Source organism: Chrysochloris asiatica, unplaced genomic scaffold (assembly GCF_000296735.1).
Source record: "Chrysochloris asiatica unplaced genomic scaffold, ChrAsi1.0 scaffold00016, whole genome shotgun sequence".
Classification (NCBI taxonomy): Eukaryota; Metazoa; Chordata; class Mammalia; order Afrosoricida; family Chrysochloridae; genus Chrysochloris; species Chrysochloris asiatica.
Genome location: NW_006408534.1, coordinates 16,124,349 through 16,141,173, shown reverse-complemented (window position 1 = coordinate 16,141,173; position 16,825 = coordinate 16,124,349). Strand labels below are relative to the sequence as shown.

The window sequence follows — 16,825 nt, the reverse complement described above, 5'->3', positions numbered from 1 at the left end:
TAAGGAAGTTTTCCAAGGAGGTGGACACCAAAACTGTGTGAGAGCTCACATAAATCATTGGCCATCAACAGATGAATGAATAAACAAAATGCGGTGTATCCTACAATAAAGGAGCCCTGGTGTGGCACTGGTAGCACCAGGAGCTCTGATAGTGTAGTGGTTACAAATCGGGCTGCGAACCACCAGGTCAGCAGTTTGAAACTACCAGCTATTCCATGGAAGAAAGATGAGGCATTCTGCTCCTGTAAAGATTTACGCCTTGGAAATCCTGTACAGGGTCGCTATGAGTTGAAACCGACTTCACGGCACACAGCCAGCCAGGAGTGGCACTGTAGGCTAATGCGTCAAACTGCAAAGTCATTTGAACTGCAAGGTTGGTGGTTCAAGCTCACCAGCTGCTCCTCAAAAACCCAATACAGGGTTGCTATGGGTCGGAACCGATTCGACACCACTTCACAGCAACAACAACAGAAATGGATAACTGAAATATAGGATCAATAAATGGCTATAAGTACAGTAAAGCCACTGAAGAAAAGAAGCCATTTTGCATTTGTGAATTTTCCAGAGATTCCAAATGTAATCCTTCTTTGTTCAGACTTGTTTTTATCCATTTCTGATAGAGATGCTTTTAGAATGGAATTGTCTGTTCCACTATACTAAACGTAATTGACAATTTTCTTGATGTATTAATCATTATAAGGACATCTACTAGTACTCAATCACAACACTTGAAACACCAGGCAGCTAAACTCCTTGATGATCACCAGTACCTTTGTCTCTGGAAACACCTCCTCATTCCAGTGAGCTGTAGGCTGAGAAACCAAAGACCTATCCCTGTTTGAACTGTATTATATCTGGCTCTGAAGGAAGGTGTAAGAGGTTTTTTTATGATTACAGTGCATACTTTAATATTACTCTTATTTTATTTTGTTCCTCAGAGGCATCTTTGGCACATTTCTTAGTTCATAAGAATATCTCAAATTGTTATTGGGTGCTATCGGGTCAATTCAGACACTCAGTTCACAGTATCCCCCTATGTGATAGAGTAAACTGCCCAATAGGGTTTCCTAGGCCCTAATCTGGTGTGGAGCTGTGGGATAAAGCACTGGACTGCAAAGTTGGTTTGAACCACAAGGTCAGCGGTTCAGACTTAGCCACTCCTTGGAAACCCTATACAGGATTGCTATGAGTCAGAATATAGTCACTGTATAGGGTTTCCGAGGAGCAGCTGGTGAGTTTGAACTGCTGACCTTGCAGTTCAAATTGACCTTAAGGTCAAGTGCTTATCCTACAGGGCCACTGGCAAGGTGAGCTACCTGTGTATGTGTGCTGTGAATATGAATGTGTATGCCTGTATCCATGAGAAGGCATCAGAGGAGGATGTACCATTTACTCAGCATCCCAGCATCCTTATAAAGCTATGCATCCTAACCAGGGGAGGACACACCAAAATCACCCAAAAAATTATTTACAAGTAAGATGCCATCCCAGGCTGGAGCTGAGCATGCACCTTCTAAAATGATCTGCTAGAGACTCTGGTTAAGATCAGACAGCATCAACTAATGGATGTATCCAGGACAAGTTCTGGCACCTTCATAGGAGCTGGAGAAATGCTGGGCACTGTGGCTATGCTGACACCAGCAGAAAGCAGACACTAGATGGATCCTAGACACCTGGAGGGGACTTTCCAGTAACGTCTTCACGCAGCAGCCAGGGCAGACTTGGGCTGCCCAAGTCCCATCAGATCCAGAACCAGGTTGCAGGTGGTTTCAGGGTCACCTACAGCAGCTGGCCTTTGTCTAAGGACATAATCCAGACAGTGCCACAGGGCACTGACACCTTTCTGGAAGAGGCCACCATGGTCTGCTAGTGTATTATAGACTAGGTGACCAACCAGGAGGTGAGAGAGCACAGTTTGAGGGAAAAGGAAGGAATTCTGGAATGTGTTCAACCTGGGTTCAAATCCTGCTATGCTGCTTACTAGAGATGGGACCCCAAACAAGTCATTTAATTTGTCACACCTATTTTAGTTTATCTATGTGTAAGATGAGAATCATAACATCTGCCTTTTACTGGGAGCCACTTAACTCAGGAGGTGAAACTCAGAGAGACCTGAATAAATGGCAGTCACTTGGGCTGTCCTCTTCACGGCTGGGCGTGGACCAGCATTTGGTGCTGCCTCTGAGCCTGAGTATCTGTTTGGAAGGCTATGTGCTCATGGAAGGTTATGACTGGAGGGAAGAGTGAGTGTGTGTGTGTGGGGATAAGGGGGGTCTGAATGTTTCCTCAGTGCCTTAGTTTCTTGGTTCTGCTGTAACAGAAATACCATAAGTGGGTGGTTTTCAAAGGACAAGAGGCGAAAAGTCTGAATGCAGGGCACCAGTTCTAGGGGCAGGCTCTCTCAGTCCACTCTGGGAGAAGTTGTTGTTGTTGTTGTTGTTAAGTGCCATCGAGTCAGTTCCGACCCATAGAGACCCTGAACAGGGTTTCCGAGGCTATTAATCTTTACAGGAGCAGAAAGCCTCATCTTTCTCCCACCGAGCGGCTGGTAGTTTTGAACTGCTGACTTTGCAGTTCTCAGCCCGATTTGTAACCACTACACTACCAACATCTCCATAATTTCCTGGTTCCTCCACACGGCATCTGTTTTTCCTCTTCTGTATTTGATGCTTGCCTCTCTCTGTGCCTCATCTGCTTCTCTCTCAGAAGTGTTTACATTTAAGACACATCCTACACGGAGTCCTGGTGTAGTAGTGTAGGATAAGCACTAGACTGCTAAAGCCAGGCTGGCAGTTTAAACCCACCAGTAGCTCTTCCGAAGCCTCATATAGGGTCACTTGGCGTTGTGGGCTAATGCACTGGACTGCAAAGTCAGTTTGAACTTCAAGGTCAGCTGTTCAACCTCACCAGTTGCTCTTCAGAAACCCAATATGGGGTCACTATGAGTGGGACTGGACAGCACTTCACGACAACAACATGAGGGTACATAACAACACACTGATAATGGTCTCATTAACATAACAAAGAAAACCCAATTTCCAGATGGAATGACAATCCTCAGATAAAGGGGTTAGGATTCCAACACAGGTTTGGGGAACACATTTCAATCCATAGTACTCAGGGTTGGTCAGTCCACTCTAGTGGAAAATCTGTCCAGTTGTACTTCTGTGAAGAGAATGCAGGACAAGAATGAACTGCAGCCCCAGAAACTCCTAGGACTAGGCCTGCGGGACACACCACGGCCAGGTGTGTGAGAGTGTGCCTGCGTGTGTTCCTTGAGCTCTGTGGGCAGCCCAGCAGGACATGGGGACTTGCGTGTGGACCTGGCCCCATCCCTACCCCCACCCGTTTCCTCTCCAGAAAAAGCCATCTGACTATAACATGCTGATTTAAAATAATAAACACGAGGACTCTAATGTTCACTGCAAAATGTCAGTGAAATAATGCGGGTGAAAGGTGGCCCATAAATTGCATATGCACGAAGCTGACAAACTGGAGAAGCTATGTTTACACACAGATAAGGGTCACAAAGGGCGCAGGGAAACGCGCTGGGGAAGGGACTGAGGGGGTGACGGTTTACGAAGTTGTTTACGTGGTCCATAACTGATATCTTATGTGCCTGGTGAATTTGGTGACCTCAGCAATCCCCTTCTATGCATTGCCTCGCCATTCTAGTTCCTGTACTGATTCCCACCACCTCCCCACTCGTTCTGGAGAGAGAAAGCTGCTTCTACCCCGCATGTAGGTATCTCGAACTCACCCTGGGCCTAACAGCCAAGAACTAGGTTCAATGTGCCTCCTCCCAACCTGTTTTCTGTACACCCCTCTTCACCAGGCTGCTCTCTGGCTAGTCGACCCCCCTTCCAGCCTGTCTTCTTGCTCATTCCACTCCAGCTTCTATTCCATCCCACCTCACCTCATTCTCATTCATTGCTGCTCATGTTCCCATGGAGGGGAGCTGCTTCCTATTGTATTTTAGGGCCTTCCACTTCTTGGCACTGCTTAGCCAGACAAACTAGCAGGAAGGAGCCCAGATGCCTGGGGACCAGGGAAGAGAGACACTTAGGGAAGCCTCAGGGGTGTGCTCTGCTTCCCACTCACCTTGTCACTCACCAGTGACCCCTTCCCAGTCATCCAGCTACTCTACCTCCTCTCAACCTCAATGAGTCTCAGTTTACTGACCTGTAAAATGGAGCCAGTAGCACCTCAGATTGAACAGCTGGTGCATATAGAACATCTGGCCCCAGCCTGGCAGACGGGGTGCTCTCTCGCAGGTTCTCGACTGCAGAACCGCAGCCCTATGGAGCCAACTGCACCTCCACTGGGGGAAGAATTTGCTATGACATTTGTGGGTGTGAAAGGAATCACATTTCCAAAGTTTCATCATGGTATTACTTGTGATTAAAGGTCTTACTTAACAGGTATTAATTCCATGAAACAATTTTGCTCTCAAGTATCCTTTCTGTTATAAAATAAGGCCATTATAAAACAGTTTATCAGAGTTCCCTAGCTCCCAGTGTGTCACAGATTTATTCTTCTAAAGGCCCATTTAGACTAGATGTTACTGTGTGTTTGGGTGTGGGTGTAAGGGTCTCTGAAGCAGCCCCCTGCCAAAGGACAGCTCCCACTGTCTTGCTACATTTATTGCACTCCTGCCCTCCCTTCAGATCTAAGCTGATGCCTGGTCCTGCTTACTCACCTCACCCCAGGGACAGTTTGGGGCTGTAAAAGGCAGGTTGTGTAGTAACAAGCCTGATAGTGCCAGGACCCGGCAAAGAGAAGGATGTGGGAGAGTCCTGCTGGTTGCGGCTTAATCTCCCAACTCATAACCCTCCCTGTCACCCTAACCCCATACCCTGTGCTTTCTTCCACCACAGCAACACCCTACCTTTGAGGGCCAAATCTACCTGCTACAACCAGTTACCGTTCAGTTGATTTTGAATCACGGCAACCGCGACCCCATATGAATCAGAATAGAACTTTGTTCCATATAATTTCCAATGCCTGATTTTTTGAAAGTATGTATTTCCTCCGTGGCACTGTGAGTTGGGTTCAAATCACTAACCTTTCAGTTAGTAACCAAGCATTAGCACCCACCCCCTTCTCCAGGTGGCAAAGTGTGTATACAACAACTAACAGAAAGGTTGGTGGTCTGAACCCACTCAGAGACACTTAGGAAGATAAGCCTGGCCATCTGCTTCGGTAAAGATTACAGCCAAGAACACCCTATGGAGCAGTTCTACTTGGTACAACATGGGGTTTCCAGGAGTTGGAATTGACTTAGCAACAACAGGTTTGGTTTTTTGGTTTTCTTTTACAGACTGCAAGGCCAATACGTACCTACTACTCAGTCATATTCACCTGTTGTTTTTGTTGTTTGTTGTTAAGTTCTGTCAAGTCATTTCTGACTCATAGCTACCTTGTATAGGATTTTCGAGGAGAGGCTGGTGAGCTTGAACCACCAACTTTTTGGTTCAAACTGACCTTGCAAACTAGTGCTTATCCTACAGCGCCACACCTGGACTCGTATTCACTTACAACTGAATAAAAGAAGTTCAGCCATATCCCAAGCCCACAGCCCACCACACAAGCCAATTTTCATTTCAGAGCCCCCACCAGCTGACCAGCTGCTTGGTCTGTCTGTGACACTCGCCAGCCATTGGCATCTGTGTGTGCCTTGTGTTACTTCCCACAGAGCTGAGGTACTTGGGGGATGAGGGGTGCAAGGGAAAGAGACTTTCACACGAAACACTTCTTCAGTGCCACTGGAGACAAAGCAATAAACCACACAGAAAACCCCCAGACGTCCAAGCATCAGAATCTACCAGTGAGGCTGAGTTCATCCCTCAGGGAGCCAGGTGCAGGCCTGGCTGAGGCCACAGGTGATGGGAGAAGATGAAGGCCGGAGGAAGGATCTAGAGAAAGTTCCTGGTGTTCACTATGGCATAGGTCCTGGCCCCTGCTTCTCATGACCCAGTTCTCCAGCCCCTGCTCCCCTCATTGTCCTGACGGAGGGCTCAACCCAGGGCCCGAGGGCAGCAGGAGGAGACTGACTCTCCATCCACTGCTCTGGGAAGGGCCCATGCCCAGAGTCTCTCCCACAGCCAACTGGGTTTGGGTTCCTCAGTAAAACATTCAAACCAAATGCAGGGTGCTGTAAGTGGATGGAGACTTTGCTAGGCAGGCCTGGGAACCCAGGCACCTTTTTAAAGTCATAATAGTCCCAAACAAATGACTCAGAAACTTCTGGAACACAGCCCACTGTAAGCAGGGGCATTCTATCCCTGGACCACCAGCCTCCGCACCTCCCCCTTTACTTCCAAAGCTGCATTCTGGCCACCGCTTCCCTATGAAAGCCAGGCTCCCCTGGGATGCTAGTATTTCTCATCTTGATGTACTTATTTTTCTATCTTTTCTTCTGTTTCCTATTTTGTTTTGCTGTTCTGTTACTTAGCAGCACCCAAAGGAGACCAGCAAACGTTGAGAAGAGATCTCCAAGCAGGGACTTGCAGGGCCCAGGCGCTGGCCCAGCCCTTTGGCCATGCCTCATTTGGATTACGGCCCTTGGCCACTCTTCCCGAAAACCCCAAAAACCAAAGCACTCCCATCAATTGCGACTCACAGCAGTCCTGTAAGAGAGAGGAAAACTGCCCAAACTTTATGTATGCTGACTGCCACATCTTTCTTCCATGAGGTTCAAACAGCCAACCTCTCGGTTAGAAGTCGAACACCTAATTACTGCGCCACCAGGGCTCTCCTCTGGAAGCTCCAAAAGCCAAAACTAAACGCACTGCCATCGAGTTGATTCCGACTCACAGCGATGCTGCAGAACAGAGTAGAACTGCTCCATGGGTTTCAGAGGTTGTAAACGATCTTTACAAGAGCACACAGCCTCATCTCTTTCCTGAGGAACGACTGGGTTTGAACCGCCAACCTGTAAGGATGAACAGGCCAATGCTTAACCCACTAAGCTACCAGGGCTCCTTCTGGAAACCTCAAATGGTCAGCTAACGTTTAAGCAGAACCTAGAACAAGCTAACACTGGTCTGGTTTCCAGTTAGTTGGTAAGCCAAGGTGCAGAGCCCCCTGTAAGTGGGGCCTTCTACTGAGATCTCTTGGGTGGGGATCACAAGGCAGTAGACACAGATTCTGTCTCTAGGCAGGTGAGGTGGAAAGCAAAGTTTTGTGAGCTCGGAGACAGCTCACATTCTAATAGAACATACACCTCACGGAGCACACATAAATGCTCTTCCAGCAATGCAGGGGTTCTAGGTGGGGAGTTAAAAGACACCCGGGTTTGTCTACTTATTCTGCCACTGATTAGCTGTGTGACAACCAGCAATTTACTATCTCTGTTTCCTACTGTATAAAATGAGGGTTTGGATGAGATGCTCTCCCAGGCCCATGTCTGCGCTAACTTTCTCTGACCATTTCCAGAACAAATCAGAAGGCTGAGGCATGAGTAGAAAAATTAGTAAATGAGTGAAATGTTTTGCAAATTAACCCCGCGATTACTCAGACTGGGTCACATGGCCCAGGCACAGAAGTCTGGAGCTGCTGGAAGGTTTGGGCAGCAAGAGGTCCACATGCACCCTGCCTCTCCTGGCACCAAAAATCACCTCATCAAAGTTCACAGCATTCTAGCTCCACCTTCACAGAGCAGAGCTGTAATAGGATCGAGTTCCCTCTACCAACCAGGATGCAGGAAGGCCTTGATGACCACTGGTCAAGCAAGGCTGGGCACCAGACCTAGAGGGAAACGTATCGCCTCACTCTCTGGTTACTCATTTGATGGCTCCCCATGGAAACCCAGAACCTCTGACATCCTAATGGGCCCCAGCCCTGATCTCAGAACTCTGGCCAGACCTGGGAGTGGCTGAGAAGACTATTGCACTTGATGGTAAGAATTTCTTTCTTTACCATCTAGAAACTCCCACTAACAAGCAAGAAGGTTAAGAGCCAGATGTGGCTGCTCAGTAGAAGATAATGGCTCAGATTTTGATCCCAAGTCCCACACAGCCATTCCCTCCTGTCTGTCTATCACCAACCTGAGCTATTTACTGATTCTCTGAGCAGAACCCCAACGGGCAGAGACACAATCTGAAGTCCTGGCCTTAACAATTAACGGCAGGTTACCATCTTATCTGAATACCGAAGTGTAGTCAGATTACTCAATAAGTAAAGTAAGCACGGGCTTCTTTGTGCTTTCTTATTAATCTATAGAGAACAATTTCACATGTTTTCATATCACTTTGAAGATTCTGCTTCTAGGTATGGCTGCCATCTGTCTCTCTCCCAACCTCACAGCACCTTCCAACAAAATCAAGGTCTCCTTTCAAATCTGTAAGTAAGCAAGGTAATCACAGACTTATTTGTATTTACTTTGCTATTGTTAAGTACCATTGAGTCCTCTCCCAACCTCACAGCACCTTCCAACAAAATCAAGGTCTCCTTTCAAATCTGTAAGTAAGCAAGGTAATCACAGACTTATTTGTATTTACTTTGCTATTGTTAAGTACCATTGAGTCAGTTCCAACTCATAATGACCCTGTATAGGGTTTTTAAGGAGTGACTGGTGAGACTGAACTGCCGATATTGTGGTTCAAATTGACTTGAGGCCCAATGTTTTATAATTTCACATGGGTTTCACCAGTTCACTGCAGATTACTAAGTAAGCACAAGTAAGCCTGTGTTTACCTCATTTACTGGGTAATCTGTCCCTGGGACACTGGGAAAAATACAAAGGAACCTGTTGAATGTGCCCACACAAATCCCTATGTACCAACCGAGGACTGGGTTCCTGTGGAAACCGAGGCACAGAGCTCCCGTGAGGGCATGCTGCATGAGCCAGAATATGGGAACAGCAAAACATTGGTCCAAGAGCCAGGAAACAGTTAACACTGAAAGGAGTCCATGTTCTCTTTGAACCAACTGAGAGGCAAGAGGATGGTTGTACAGGGTTCTTGCATCAACCACCAGAGACAACAATGGGCCCTAGAGACTCAGGCCCCGATCCCAGGGAGATGACAGAGATGTAGTGGAAAGAGCACTGAAACTGAAGTCAAGAAATGGCCATTCTAGCTCTGACTCTGTCCAGATGAGCTGTGTGGCCTTGGGCAGGTCACTTCCTGCCTCTAAGCTCACCTCCTCAAGTATAAAATAATAATGATGTACAACTGTGGAATTCATTGACTGCAACCTCCATGGAATCCTCTATCCACCAGAGAGGTTAACAGATCATCAGCTCAGAAGGGTGGGAGTCACATCTTACTGTCTCTGCAGCCCCTCAAAACCTCACCCAGAGCGTGGCACCAAGGGATGTAATGTTTGTTTGTCTGTTAAGCTGAGTCCAATACCAGTATTTCGCCCATTCAGCAGAAGACAAGACAAACAGATCCTCCACCAAAGTGGTCAACATCATTTTCCCTGTTTGCTCCCATGCCATACCTTCTGCAGAGAGACTGCCATTCTCCACAATCACCTAACTGGTTGTGGTACTCTGAGCTCTCAGGATATATCATAACTGCACCTTCCTCTATGTATCCCTTCCCGTTTCCTAATGGGTTTTCACCACATTGCCTTTGATCTTAACAACTATTCCCATTCATCAGAAGAGCACCGAGTCCACGCAAGTTAAGTCACTCGCCCAAGCTAGTCAATGACAGATCAGAACCCGAGCCTTCATACTCCCACAAAAGTCTCCTTCTCCATAACTGGTTTTCCTGAGCAAATCATTGACAGGAAATGACCAGAGCTCTGCTGCCTCGAGACCCAGTCTACACAAGCCTTTCTGCCACCTACTTGGACTGGACACAGGTGAGATTGTGGCCTACCATCCACCCTCCTGTTTCGAGGGACCAGAAAACGGCAGACTCTGGGTAACAGCTTAGAGGTACAAAGCCAGGGGTTGAGGGAAAGGTGATCCCTTCCTACCCAGGCAACTGACAGCTCTTGAGACTTCAACTCAAGGGCCAAAAATGATGCTCTCTCCACTTCCAAATAGGTGTCACCTTGGCTGAGAGCTGGTAGACAGGAAAACCACAGGATAGGCACAAAGCAGAACTCACCTCCCTCAGCAACTGGATCCCATTCAGCTGGTCCTGCTGCTGCTGAGCCACGGTGACCCCCAAGACGAGTGTGTGTACAACACAGGAGACCAGAGAGATGATGACGATGGGACTGAGGCTGAGAGGCAGTGTAATGAAGAAGGAGAAAACGAAGAAGGCCTGCCAGCCCACCGTGTCGCTGGCTGCATGGGCACGGGCAAAGTTCAGGCCTAGGTAGGCGAAGATCTGGGCTGTTATCAGCAGCCACAGCAGGTAGGGCACCACTTTGCGGGTGACCCGGTCAGGGAGCAGACCTTTTTTGCACAGCACAAAGAGGATAATGTCCAATACCAGTCCAATCCCAGCCACAATGAGAGGCGCCAGCATGTCTTTGGAGAAGACCACGGCACACATGACTATGACGTAGCAGTCGAAGAGAGCTGCAAAAACCACCAGCACGAGCAGGGTTTCGTGGCGCTGCCTTTTGAAGTATGTCTGGTAAAGGTTCTCCAAGGACTCCGGCACAAAGGTCAGTCGCATGAAACGAGGCAAGCAGAGGCAGGACCCCGAATTCCGGACGGAGATCTCATGGGTCCGGCCCACCCCACGATCAGGGTCAGAGGGCAAGCTGACAGAGTACTCAGCGGAATACTCCGCCGAGTACTCGGGCTCCGAAAAGCCTTGGTTCCGAGGCATCTTCACTGGTATCTGTTTCCACTGGCTCTGGAGAAGAGGACGGGTGCCACCTACGAGGGCTCTCTGAGACCCGGGGAAGGCTCACTGGCTCCTTCTCTGCAGGGGCTGAAAGACGGCCACCTGGGGCAGGAACACAGAGTGGGTTTCCAGGAGACAGGTAGCACTGACCATCTGGAACTTAAAAGAACATCATTCCTAAGTAAAGGCGTCTTTACTTCCTATCCTTAGTTTCTCCAGGACCCATCCTACTATTGGTGATGGTGTGCCGTGGAGTTGGTTCAGACTCATAGCAACTCTGTATAGGATTTTCGAGGCTGTAAGTCTTAACAACAACAACAACAACAAGTCTTTACTGGAGCAGAAAGCCTCATCTTTCTCCTGAAGAACGGCTGGTAGTTTCGAACTGCTGACCTTGATATTAGCAACCCGACCCATAACCATTACGCTACCAGAACTTCTACTATTATTCCTCATAAAAGAATGGGTTCTGCAAGATACACCAGAACCATGGCCTTCCCCACCACTCCCTGGTTGATGCCACCACCGACCACATCTAGTTCTGTCCTCGCCAAACACCCAGTTTCTTGTCTCCAGCTTGCTGAAAGGTTGGGCCACCCCTCCATCTCTTGCACCCCGGTCTCTCCCTGTGTCATCTCTCTCTCAGTTCCTGACTTCCTCACCTAAATTCCTTCCAGGCCCAGTTCTTCGAAGCCGAAAATAAAACGTGGATGAAAGAAACCGGAGCCATCCTGGGGATTCCTGAATCTTCCTTCTGTTTACTTCCGTTTTCCAACCCAGCCCTTCGAAATTCCAGCCCTTACCCGTCCCTTCCCATCCTCCAGACAGTGTCCTCCCAGGAGGGCAGGTTCTACCCTCCGGAAGCCTGGTTCTGCCCCTGGCTTTACCTGTGCGCGAACTCGGGAACCGCGTGGTCCGGACAGTCCCCGCTCAGGTTTCGGAGCCGGCTCAGTGTGCCCGGGGACTGCTCCCCGCGGCGCTGCAGCGCCCAACCATGGCCCCCAGCCCGCGGCCTGAGCGTGATTCCCCAGCCGTCAGTCCGGGGATCCGGTCAGGCGAGGCGCAGCATCCAGAAGCGCCCGGCCTCAGGAGGAAGGAGGAGGCGGTGGCAAGTAGATGGAAAATTCGGAGACGCTGGTCAGCGCGTCCGCCCTAGGGCTGCAGCTCGGGGGACAAGGCCTGGAGGCGCGGGTGTGGCGGCGCGGCGGACCCCTCCCTCTGGCACCGCAGTGGTGGACTAGGGGTGCGCTCGGGGCCCTCCCGGTCGGGAGTGCGGGCCGAGGCCGAGGAAGCGGGCCAGCATCCTCTTGCTAGCCGCCCGCGGAGCAGAGCCAGCCGAGTCCTGGCGCGGCGTGCTGCACAGTGAGCCTCCCCGGCGCAGGCGGGCGGCTCCGGGCCACGCGCGCTCCAGGCCCCGGGAGGCGGGCGGCCGGCGGGGGCGGGTGCCGGCCCCTCCCTCCTGGAGTCACCGCCTCTTGGCGAGCGTGTCGTGGAGTTGGGGAAGGGGGGTTGTCAAGCGCTCTGCGCCAGACCAGGGACCGCGGTGGGAAGGGGGCAGGGAGGAGGAACACAGGAGCCAAGAGATGGAGGTGGGCTCGGTGCCCCTGGTGCAGCCCTCGCCTTCCCTAGCGCAAACACGCGGCAGCTGTGTGGAAGCGTCGGGGGTCGGGGCACGCAGGAAGGATAGGGTGAATCGACATCTTCCCCTGGGCAGGTCCCACCTCAGAGGATAAAAGCGGGGGATGTGCTTTCCTGCAGGTGAAGCGCGCCCTGGGGCACCCCGGTCACCACCTCCCTCTCCGGCGGCTTCCTTCCGGGCCCCGCGATGCTAGCGCTGAGGTTTGGGGACAGCTCCGCCCACCCTGGGAGCCCGGACGCCGAATCTGGGGCGGGAGGTTTCTACTGAAGGGGCCTGCTGCTGATGTTCGTTCTTGAGAGACAGGGTAAAAGTAGTGAGTAGGCAGCAAGCACATGGAAGAGACCCTGCTTCCAAAAGGTTTCCCCGTGCACACTCTACTCGTTTGAGATGTTGGAATTCATTCACTCTCCGTTAAAATGCAAATGCTTCTTTTGGAAGTTAAACCTATCAATCTTTGTCACTGTCGTGTAATGGTGTAAGCACCTTGCCAAGATCAACCACAGATTAGGAGTTCAGACCAGATCAAAGATGAGGAAGCAAGTAAGTGGTTTGGGAACAAAAGCATGTATGTACTGGAGCAGTGAATGTTGAGGATAGCCCACACCATTGGGACACTGGTGCTCCTGGAGAGACTTTTGTTGTTGCTGTTGTTAGGTGCCATCGAGTCAGTACTGACTCATAGCCACCTTATGCACAGCAGAACAAAACACTGCCCGATCCTGGGCCAACCTCACTACTGTTGCCATGTTTGAGCCCATTGATGCTACCACTTTGCCAATCCATCTTGCTGGGGGTCTTCCTCTTTTTGTCTGACCCTCCACCTTACCAAACATGATATCCTTCTCCAGCGATTGGTCCCTCCTGACAATATGTCCGAAGTATGAGAGACAAAGTTTGGCCATCCTGGCCTCCAGGGAGCACTCTGGCTGCACTTCTTCCAAAATGGATCTATTGGAGAAACTTTTAGAGACTGACAAAAGGGAGAGAAACTGCCAGCCAGGCCACAGATGGAGAGCCTCCTCATGACTAATAGTCATCTATCTGTAAGTGCCATTCCCAAACATCGGGCATCAACTCGAATCCCTCAGGGTTAGGTCCTTTCAGGAAATTAATCTTGCCTTGAGGTTCTACCAATCCTTCATTGTTAAGTGCCATGGAGTTGGTTTCCACTCATAGGTACCCAGTATAAAGTTTCTGAGGCTTTAAATCTTTTGTGGGAGCAGAAAGCCTTTTCATTCTCCTACTCCATCCCTCGTAGTAAGTCTGAAAAGATGTCATCCTCAACCCAAATCTCTTAGAGTTTGATTCCAACTGTAGTGGACATAGCATCAGATGTAATAGGAAAGTACTTTGAAGCACGTTCAAACTTGTATTTTGAGTTGCCACATGCAAAAGAAGGGCATGCGCTTTACAGTTAACAAAAGTAGTTGTGTTCATGGGGTTGTTGTTCTTGTTAAGTACCATGGAGTCAGTTCCAACTCATAGTGACCCTACACAGGGTGGGAGGAGCTAATAAGTACTTTAGCCCTGCTTTGGCTCAAGGATGCCCTTATTGCCCCTTCTATGGGTCAATCCTTTCCTGGCACACATGCCAACCCTTGTAGTACTCAAATGAAGCAGTAGGCTTGGCAAGGCCATACCAAGCTCTTGGGTCCCAAGGGTGTCCTGCTGGGCCTTCTGCCACCACCCTCTTCCCCACCTATCATGTGATGGGAGATACAGAGACAGCCTTGGTGAAGTCCTGAATCCCCTTCCCCTCTCACTCAGACCACCGGCCTCACTGCCCACTCCCTGCCCATCTACAGTTCTCTCTTGCTGCAAGCACTTGTGGAGTAGGCATTTACTGAGTGCATGCCTTGTATACCCACAGAGAAGAACACCAGGGAAAAGTAAGAGGAACCATCTTGTTCCTGCCTTTGGGATGCCTGCACAAACAAAACAGACACTTAACTGTGTACAAGTTGCAGCCAGAGGCAACTGCTGGCTGAAGTAATCTAAGACCAGAACTTTCAGAATGGAAGGGAAGGATCTGAGTGGACCTAAAAAAAAACAAAAAAAAACTCCTCTGCTGGTTGGAACCACCTGAACAAAGACCCCACAGCAGGAAAGGGCCTGCAGTGCTTTTCTACCCCTGTTCTATGTATTCTGGGTTACTGGCACAGCCCTTCCTGGAGGACATGGGAAGTGCAGTGGGCAGCTGTAGCCCTCAAAGGGTCTCCCTGGGAACCAGAGGCAGCCGTCATGGAGGTTCCAGAGCAGGAGAGCTGCCCAAGGCTCTGACCTCAGAAGAGGTCAGAGAAAATACAACTAGTAGGAGATAAGCAGCAAGGCCACAAGAGTTCCTTTTGTCTTTCACAGCTGCTTCTCCAAGACCTGAGGCCCAGTAGGTACTCAAAATCGTTGTTGAATGAATGGATGGTTTTTCTAAGAAGAAATGGCATGTTATAAGTGCACTGGTCCTGAAGGGACCAGCAGTTATGCTGAAAATGTCCTCCCAGGGTAGTAAGGAATACCCACTGAAATGAGAAAAGGCAGTTTAGGGAAGGTGCTTACCACTTCTGATTTGTATATTTTGTAGTGCTATAATTTGGACAGCTGACATGTATTGCTTTTGGAATCAAAAGCTACAGTAAACACACTTTTAAAACACATACATACACACCTGCACTATACAAAGACCCTGAATGGTTTTGTGGGTGACCTGTCCTAAAATGAAGGCAGAATCGCAGTGCTGGGTGGAAGCATGGAAGACATCATGACTTCTTCCATCCCCTCTTGTCTACTCCAATTTCTGCTTGGATGGGTGCCTCTTTGCTGAAGGTAGTTCTTTGTTTATATGGATTCAGTCTAGAGATGATTGCTGAGAATTAATTGTTATTGGATAAACAAGAGTGGTTTGGCCCTCTAGGGCAAATGTGGTAACTTCTGAATCCAGCAAACAATAGACCAGAGCAGAACCCTGGTGTCCTGGGGGACAGGGAAGTGGGAGGAGAGAGAGAATCAGCAGTTCCCCTGAGCTCTGGTTGGGGCCTTAGCTGAAAGCTAAGTCTGAGACTGGGGCTTGTGTGCCAGAGGTTTAACTGGGGAAGTGATTCCAAGGAAAGGAAGCGGGAGTCTGGGAAGAGCAAAATAGAAAAGGCGGGAAAGAGTAAGCACAAGACTGTGTGGTGTGGAGCTGATTACACTGTGGACCTTGGGGCTCAGTCCCATGGGGACCTTCAGAGCCATGCAGAATGCCCCCAGACTCCCCAAGGGGGCGCAATGAGGGGATTATTTACACACTACTCCCTCCCCCATTGGGCTAGGATGGTCAGTGGGATGCCCACTTGCTAGTACTCTCAGGTTTGTGCTCACACCAGTATGGCTAAGTGGCAGGATTCTGGGCAGGGAACAAGTACTCGGTGCTGGGGTCAAGGTGCTTTTAGCGGATGTGACACAGCACACTCAAGGGTCCCATACAGGGCCCTGGCCCCTCATCACCTCCCACGACTCACAGGTTTGGGTCCTGTCATCTGGCAGAGTTCTCGCCTTCCTTACACGAGTCCCGGGTTCAATTCCTGGCAATGTACCTCATATGAAGCCAGTGGAGGCTTATGTATTACTATGCTGCTGAATAGATTTCAACAGAACTCCCAGACTAAGACTAGGAAGAAAGACTTCTGAAAATCAACCAATGAAAACCCTGTGAAGCACAGCTGGCTAATTTACAATTGATCATGAGGTGTTTTATTCCACTGTGCATGGGGTTGCCATGAGTTGGGACTGACTCAATGGCACCACCACCCAGAAGAGAGGGTCATGTGACACAGTAGGGAGAGTTGAGAGTTGGTCTTCAAAAAACTCTGTGTGGTGCTGTCTCTTTGATACTGATTGGGGACCTCAGACAAAGTATTTTACCTCATACCACAGTGTCCTCGTGGTGCTCGTCACTGTGAGAAAGAAGTGGATTCACAGGAAACGAAATGGTTGGCATATCTCCATCAGAACAAGACAAATGTGAGTGACCATCTATCTGATGACTGTATCATTGGGCAACTCTGACCATTTCCATTCCCGATGTCCCTCGCCGGGCTGGGCTGGGCAGCCATCTTTCTTGGGTTTTCTCTGTGGTTATATTTGGGTACTCACTGGATTCCATTGCTGCTTTCTTGTCTGGTAACGCCTGTCTTCATGTTCTCACTTCTATGTCTCTCTCTGTCCTTGACATTTCTGTCTCTGTCCATTTCTGTGTCTCTGCATCCACTTTCTACTTTTCTGTTCGTGTCCCCCTAACTCTGTTTCTGGGTGGATCAGTTGGTCAATGTGTGTGAGAGAGAGAAGTACCTATGAATGTGTGTTCATGTGTAAGTGTGTGTAGGTAAGTATATGTGTATGAGTGTGTGTGTGTGAGGTGTGTATTCATGTGAGTATGTGTGTGTGTGAGGGT

The 16,825-nt window shown here is 49.4% G+C and overlaps 1 protein-coding gene across 1 annotated transcript in view; it reads right to left on the bottom strand.

Annotated features, from left to right (window-relative positions):
- The window catches only part of ADCY3 (adenylate cyclase 3), a 123,100-nt gene extending 112,358 nt beyond the window's left edge, over positions 1-10,742 (bottom strand). The window contains exon 1 of the mRNA XM_006835234.1: positions 10,068-10,742. Coding sequence (XP_006835297.1) covers positions 10,068-10,742 — 675 coding nt within the window. The remainder of the gene's footprint in view (positions 1-10,067) is intronic.
- Positions 10,743-16,825: the final 6,083 nt, after the last annotated feature.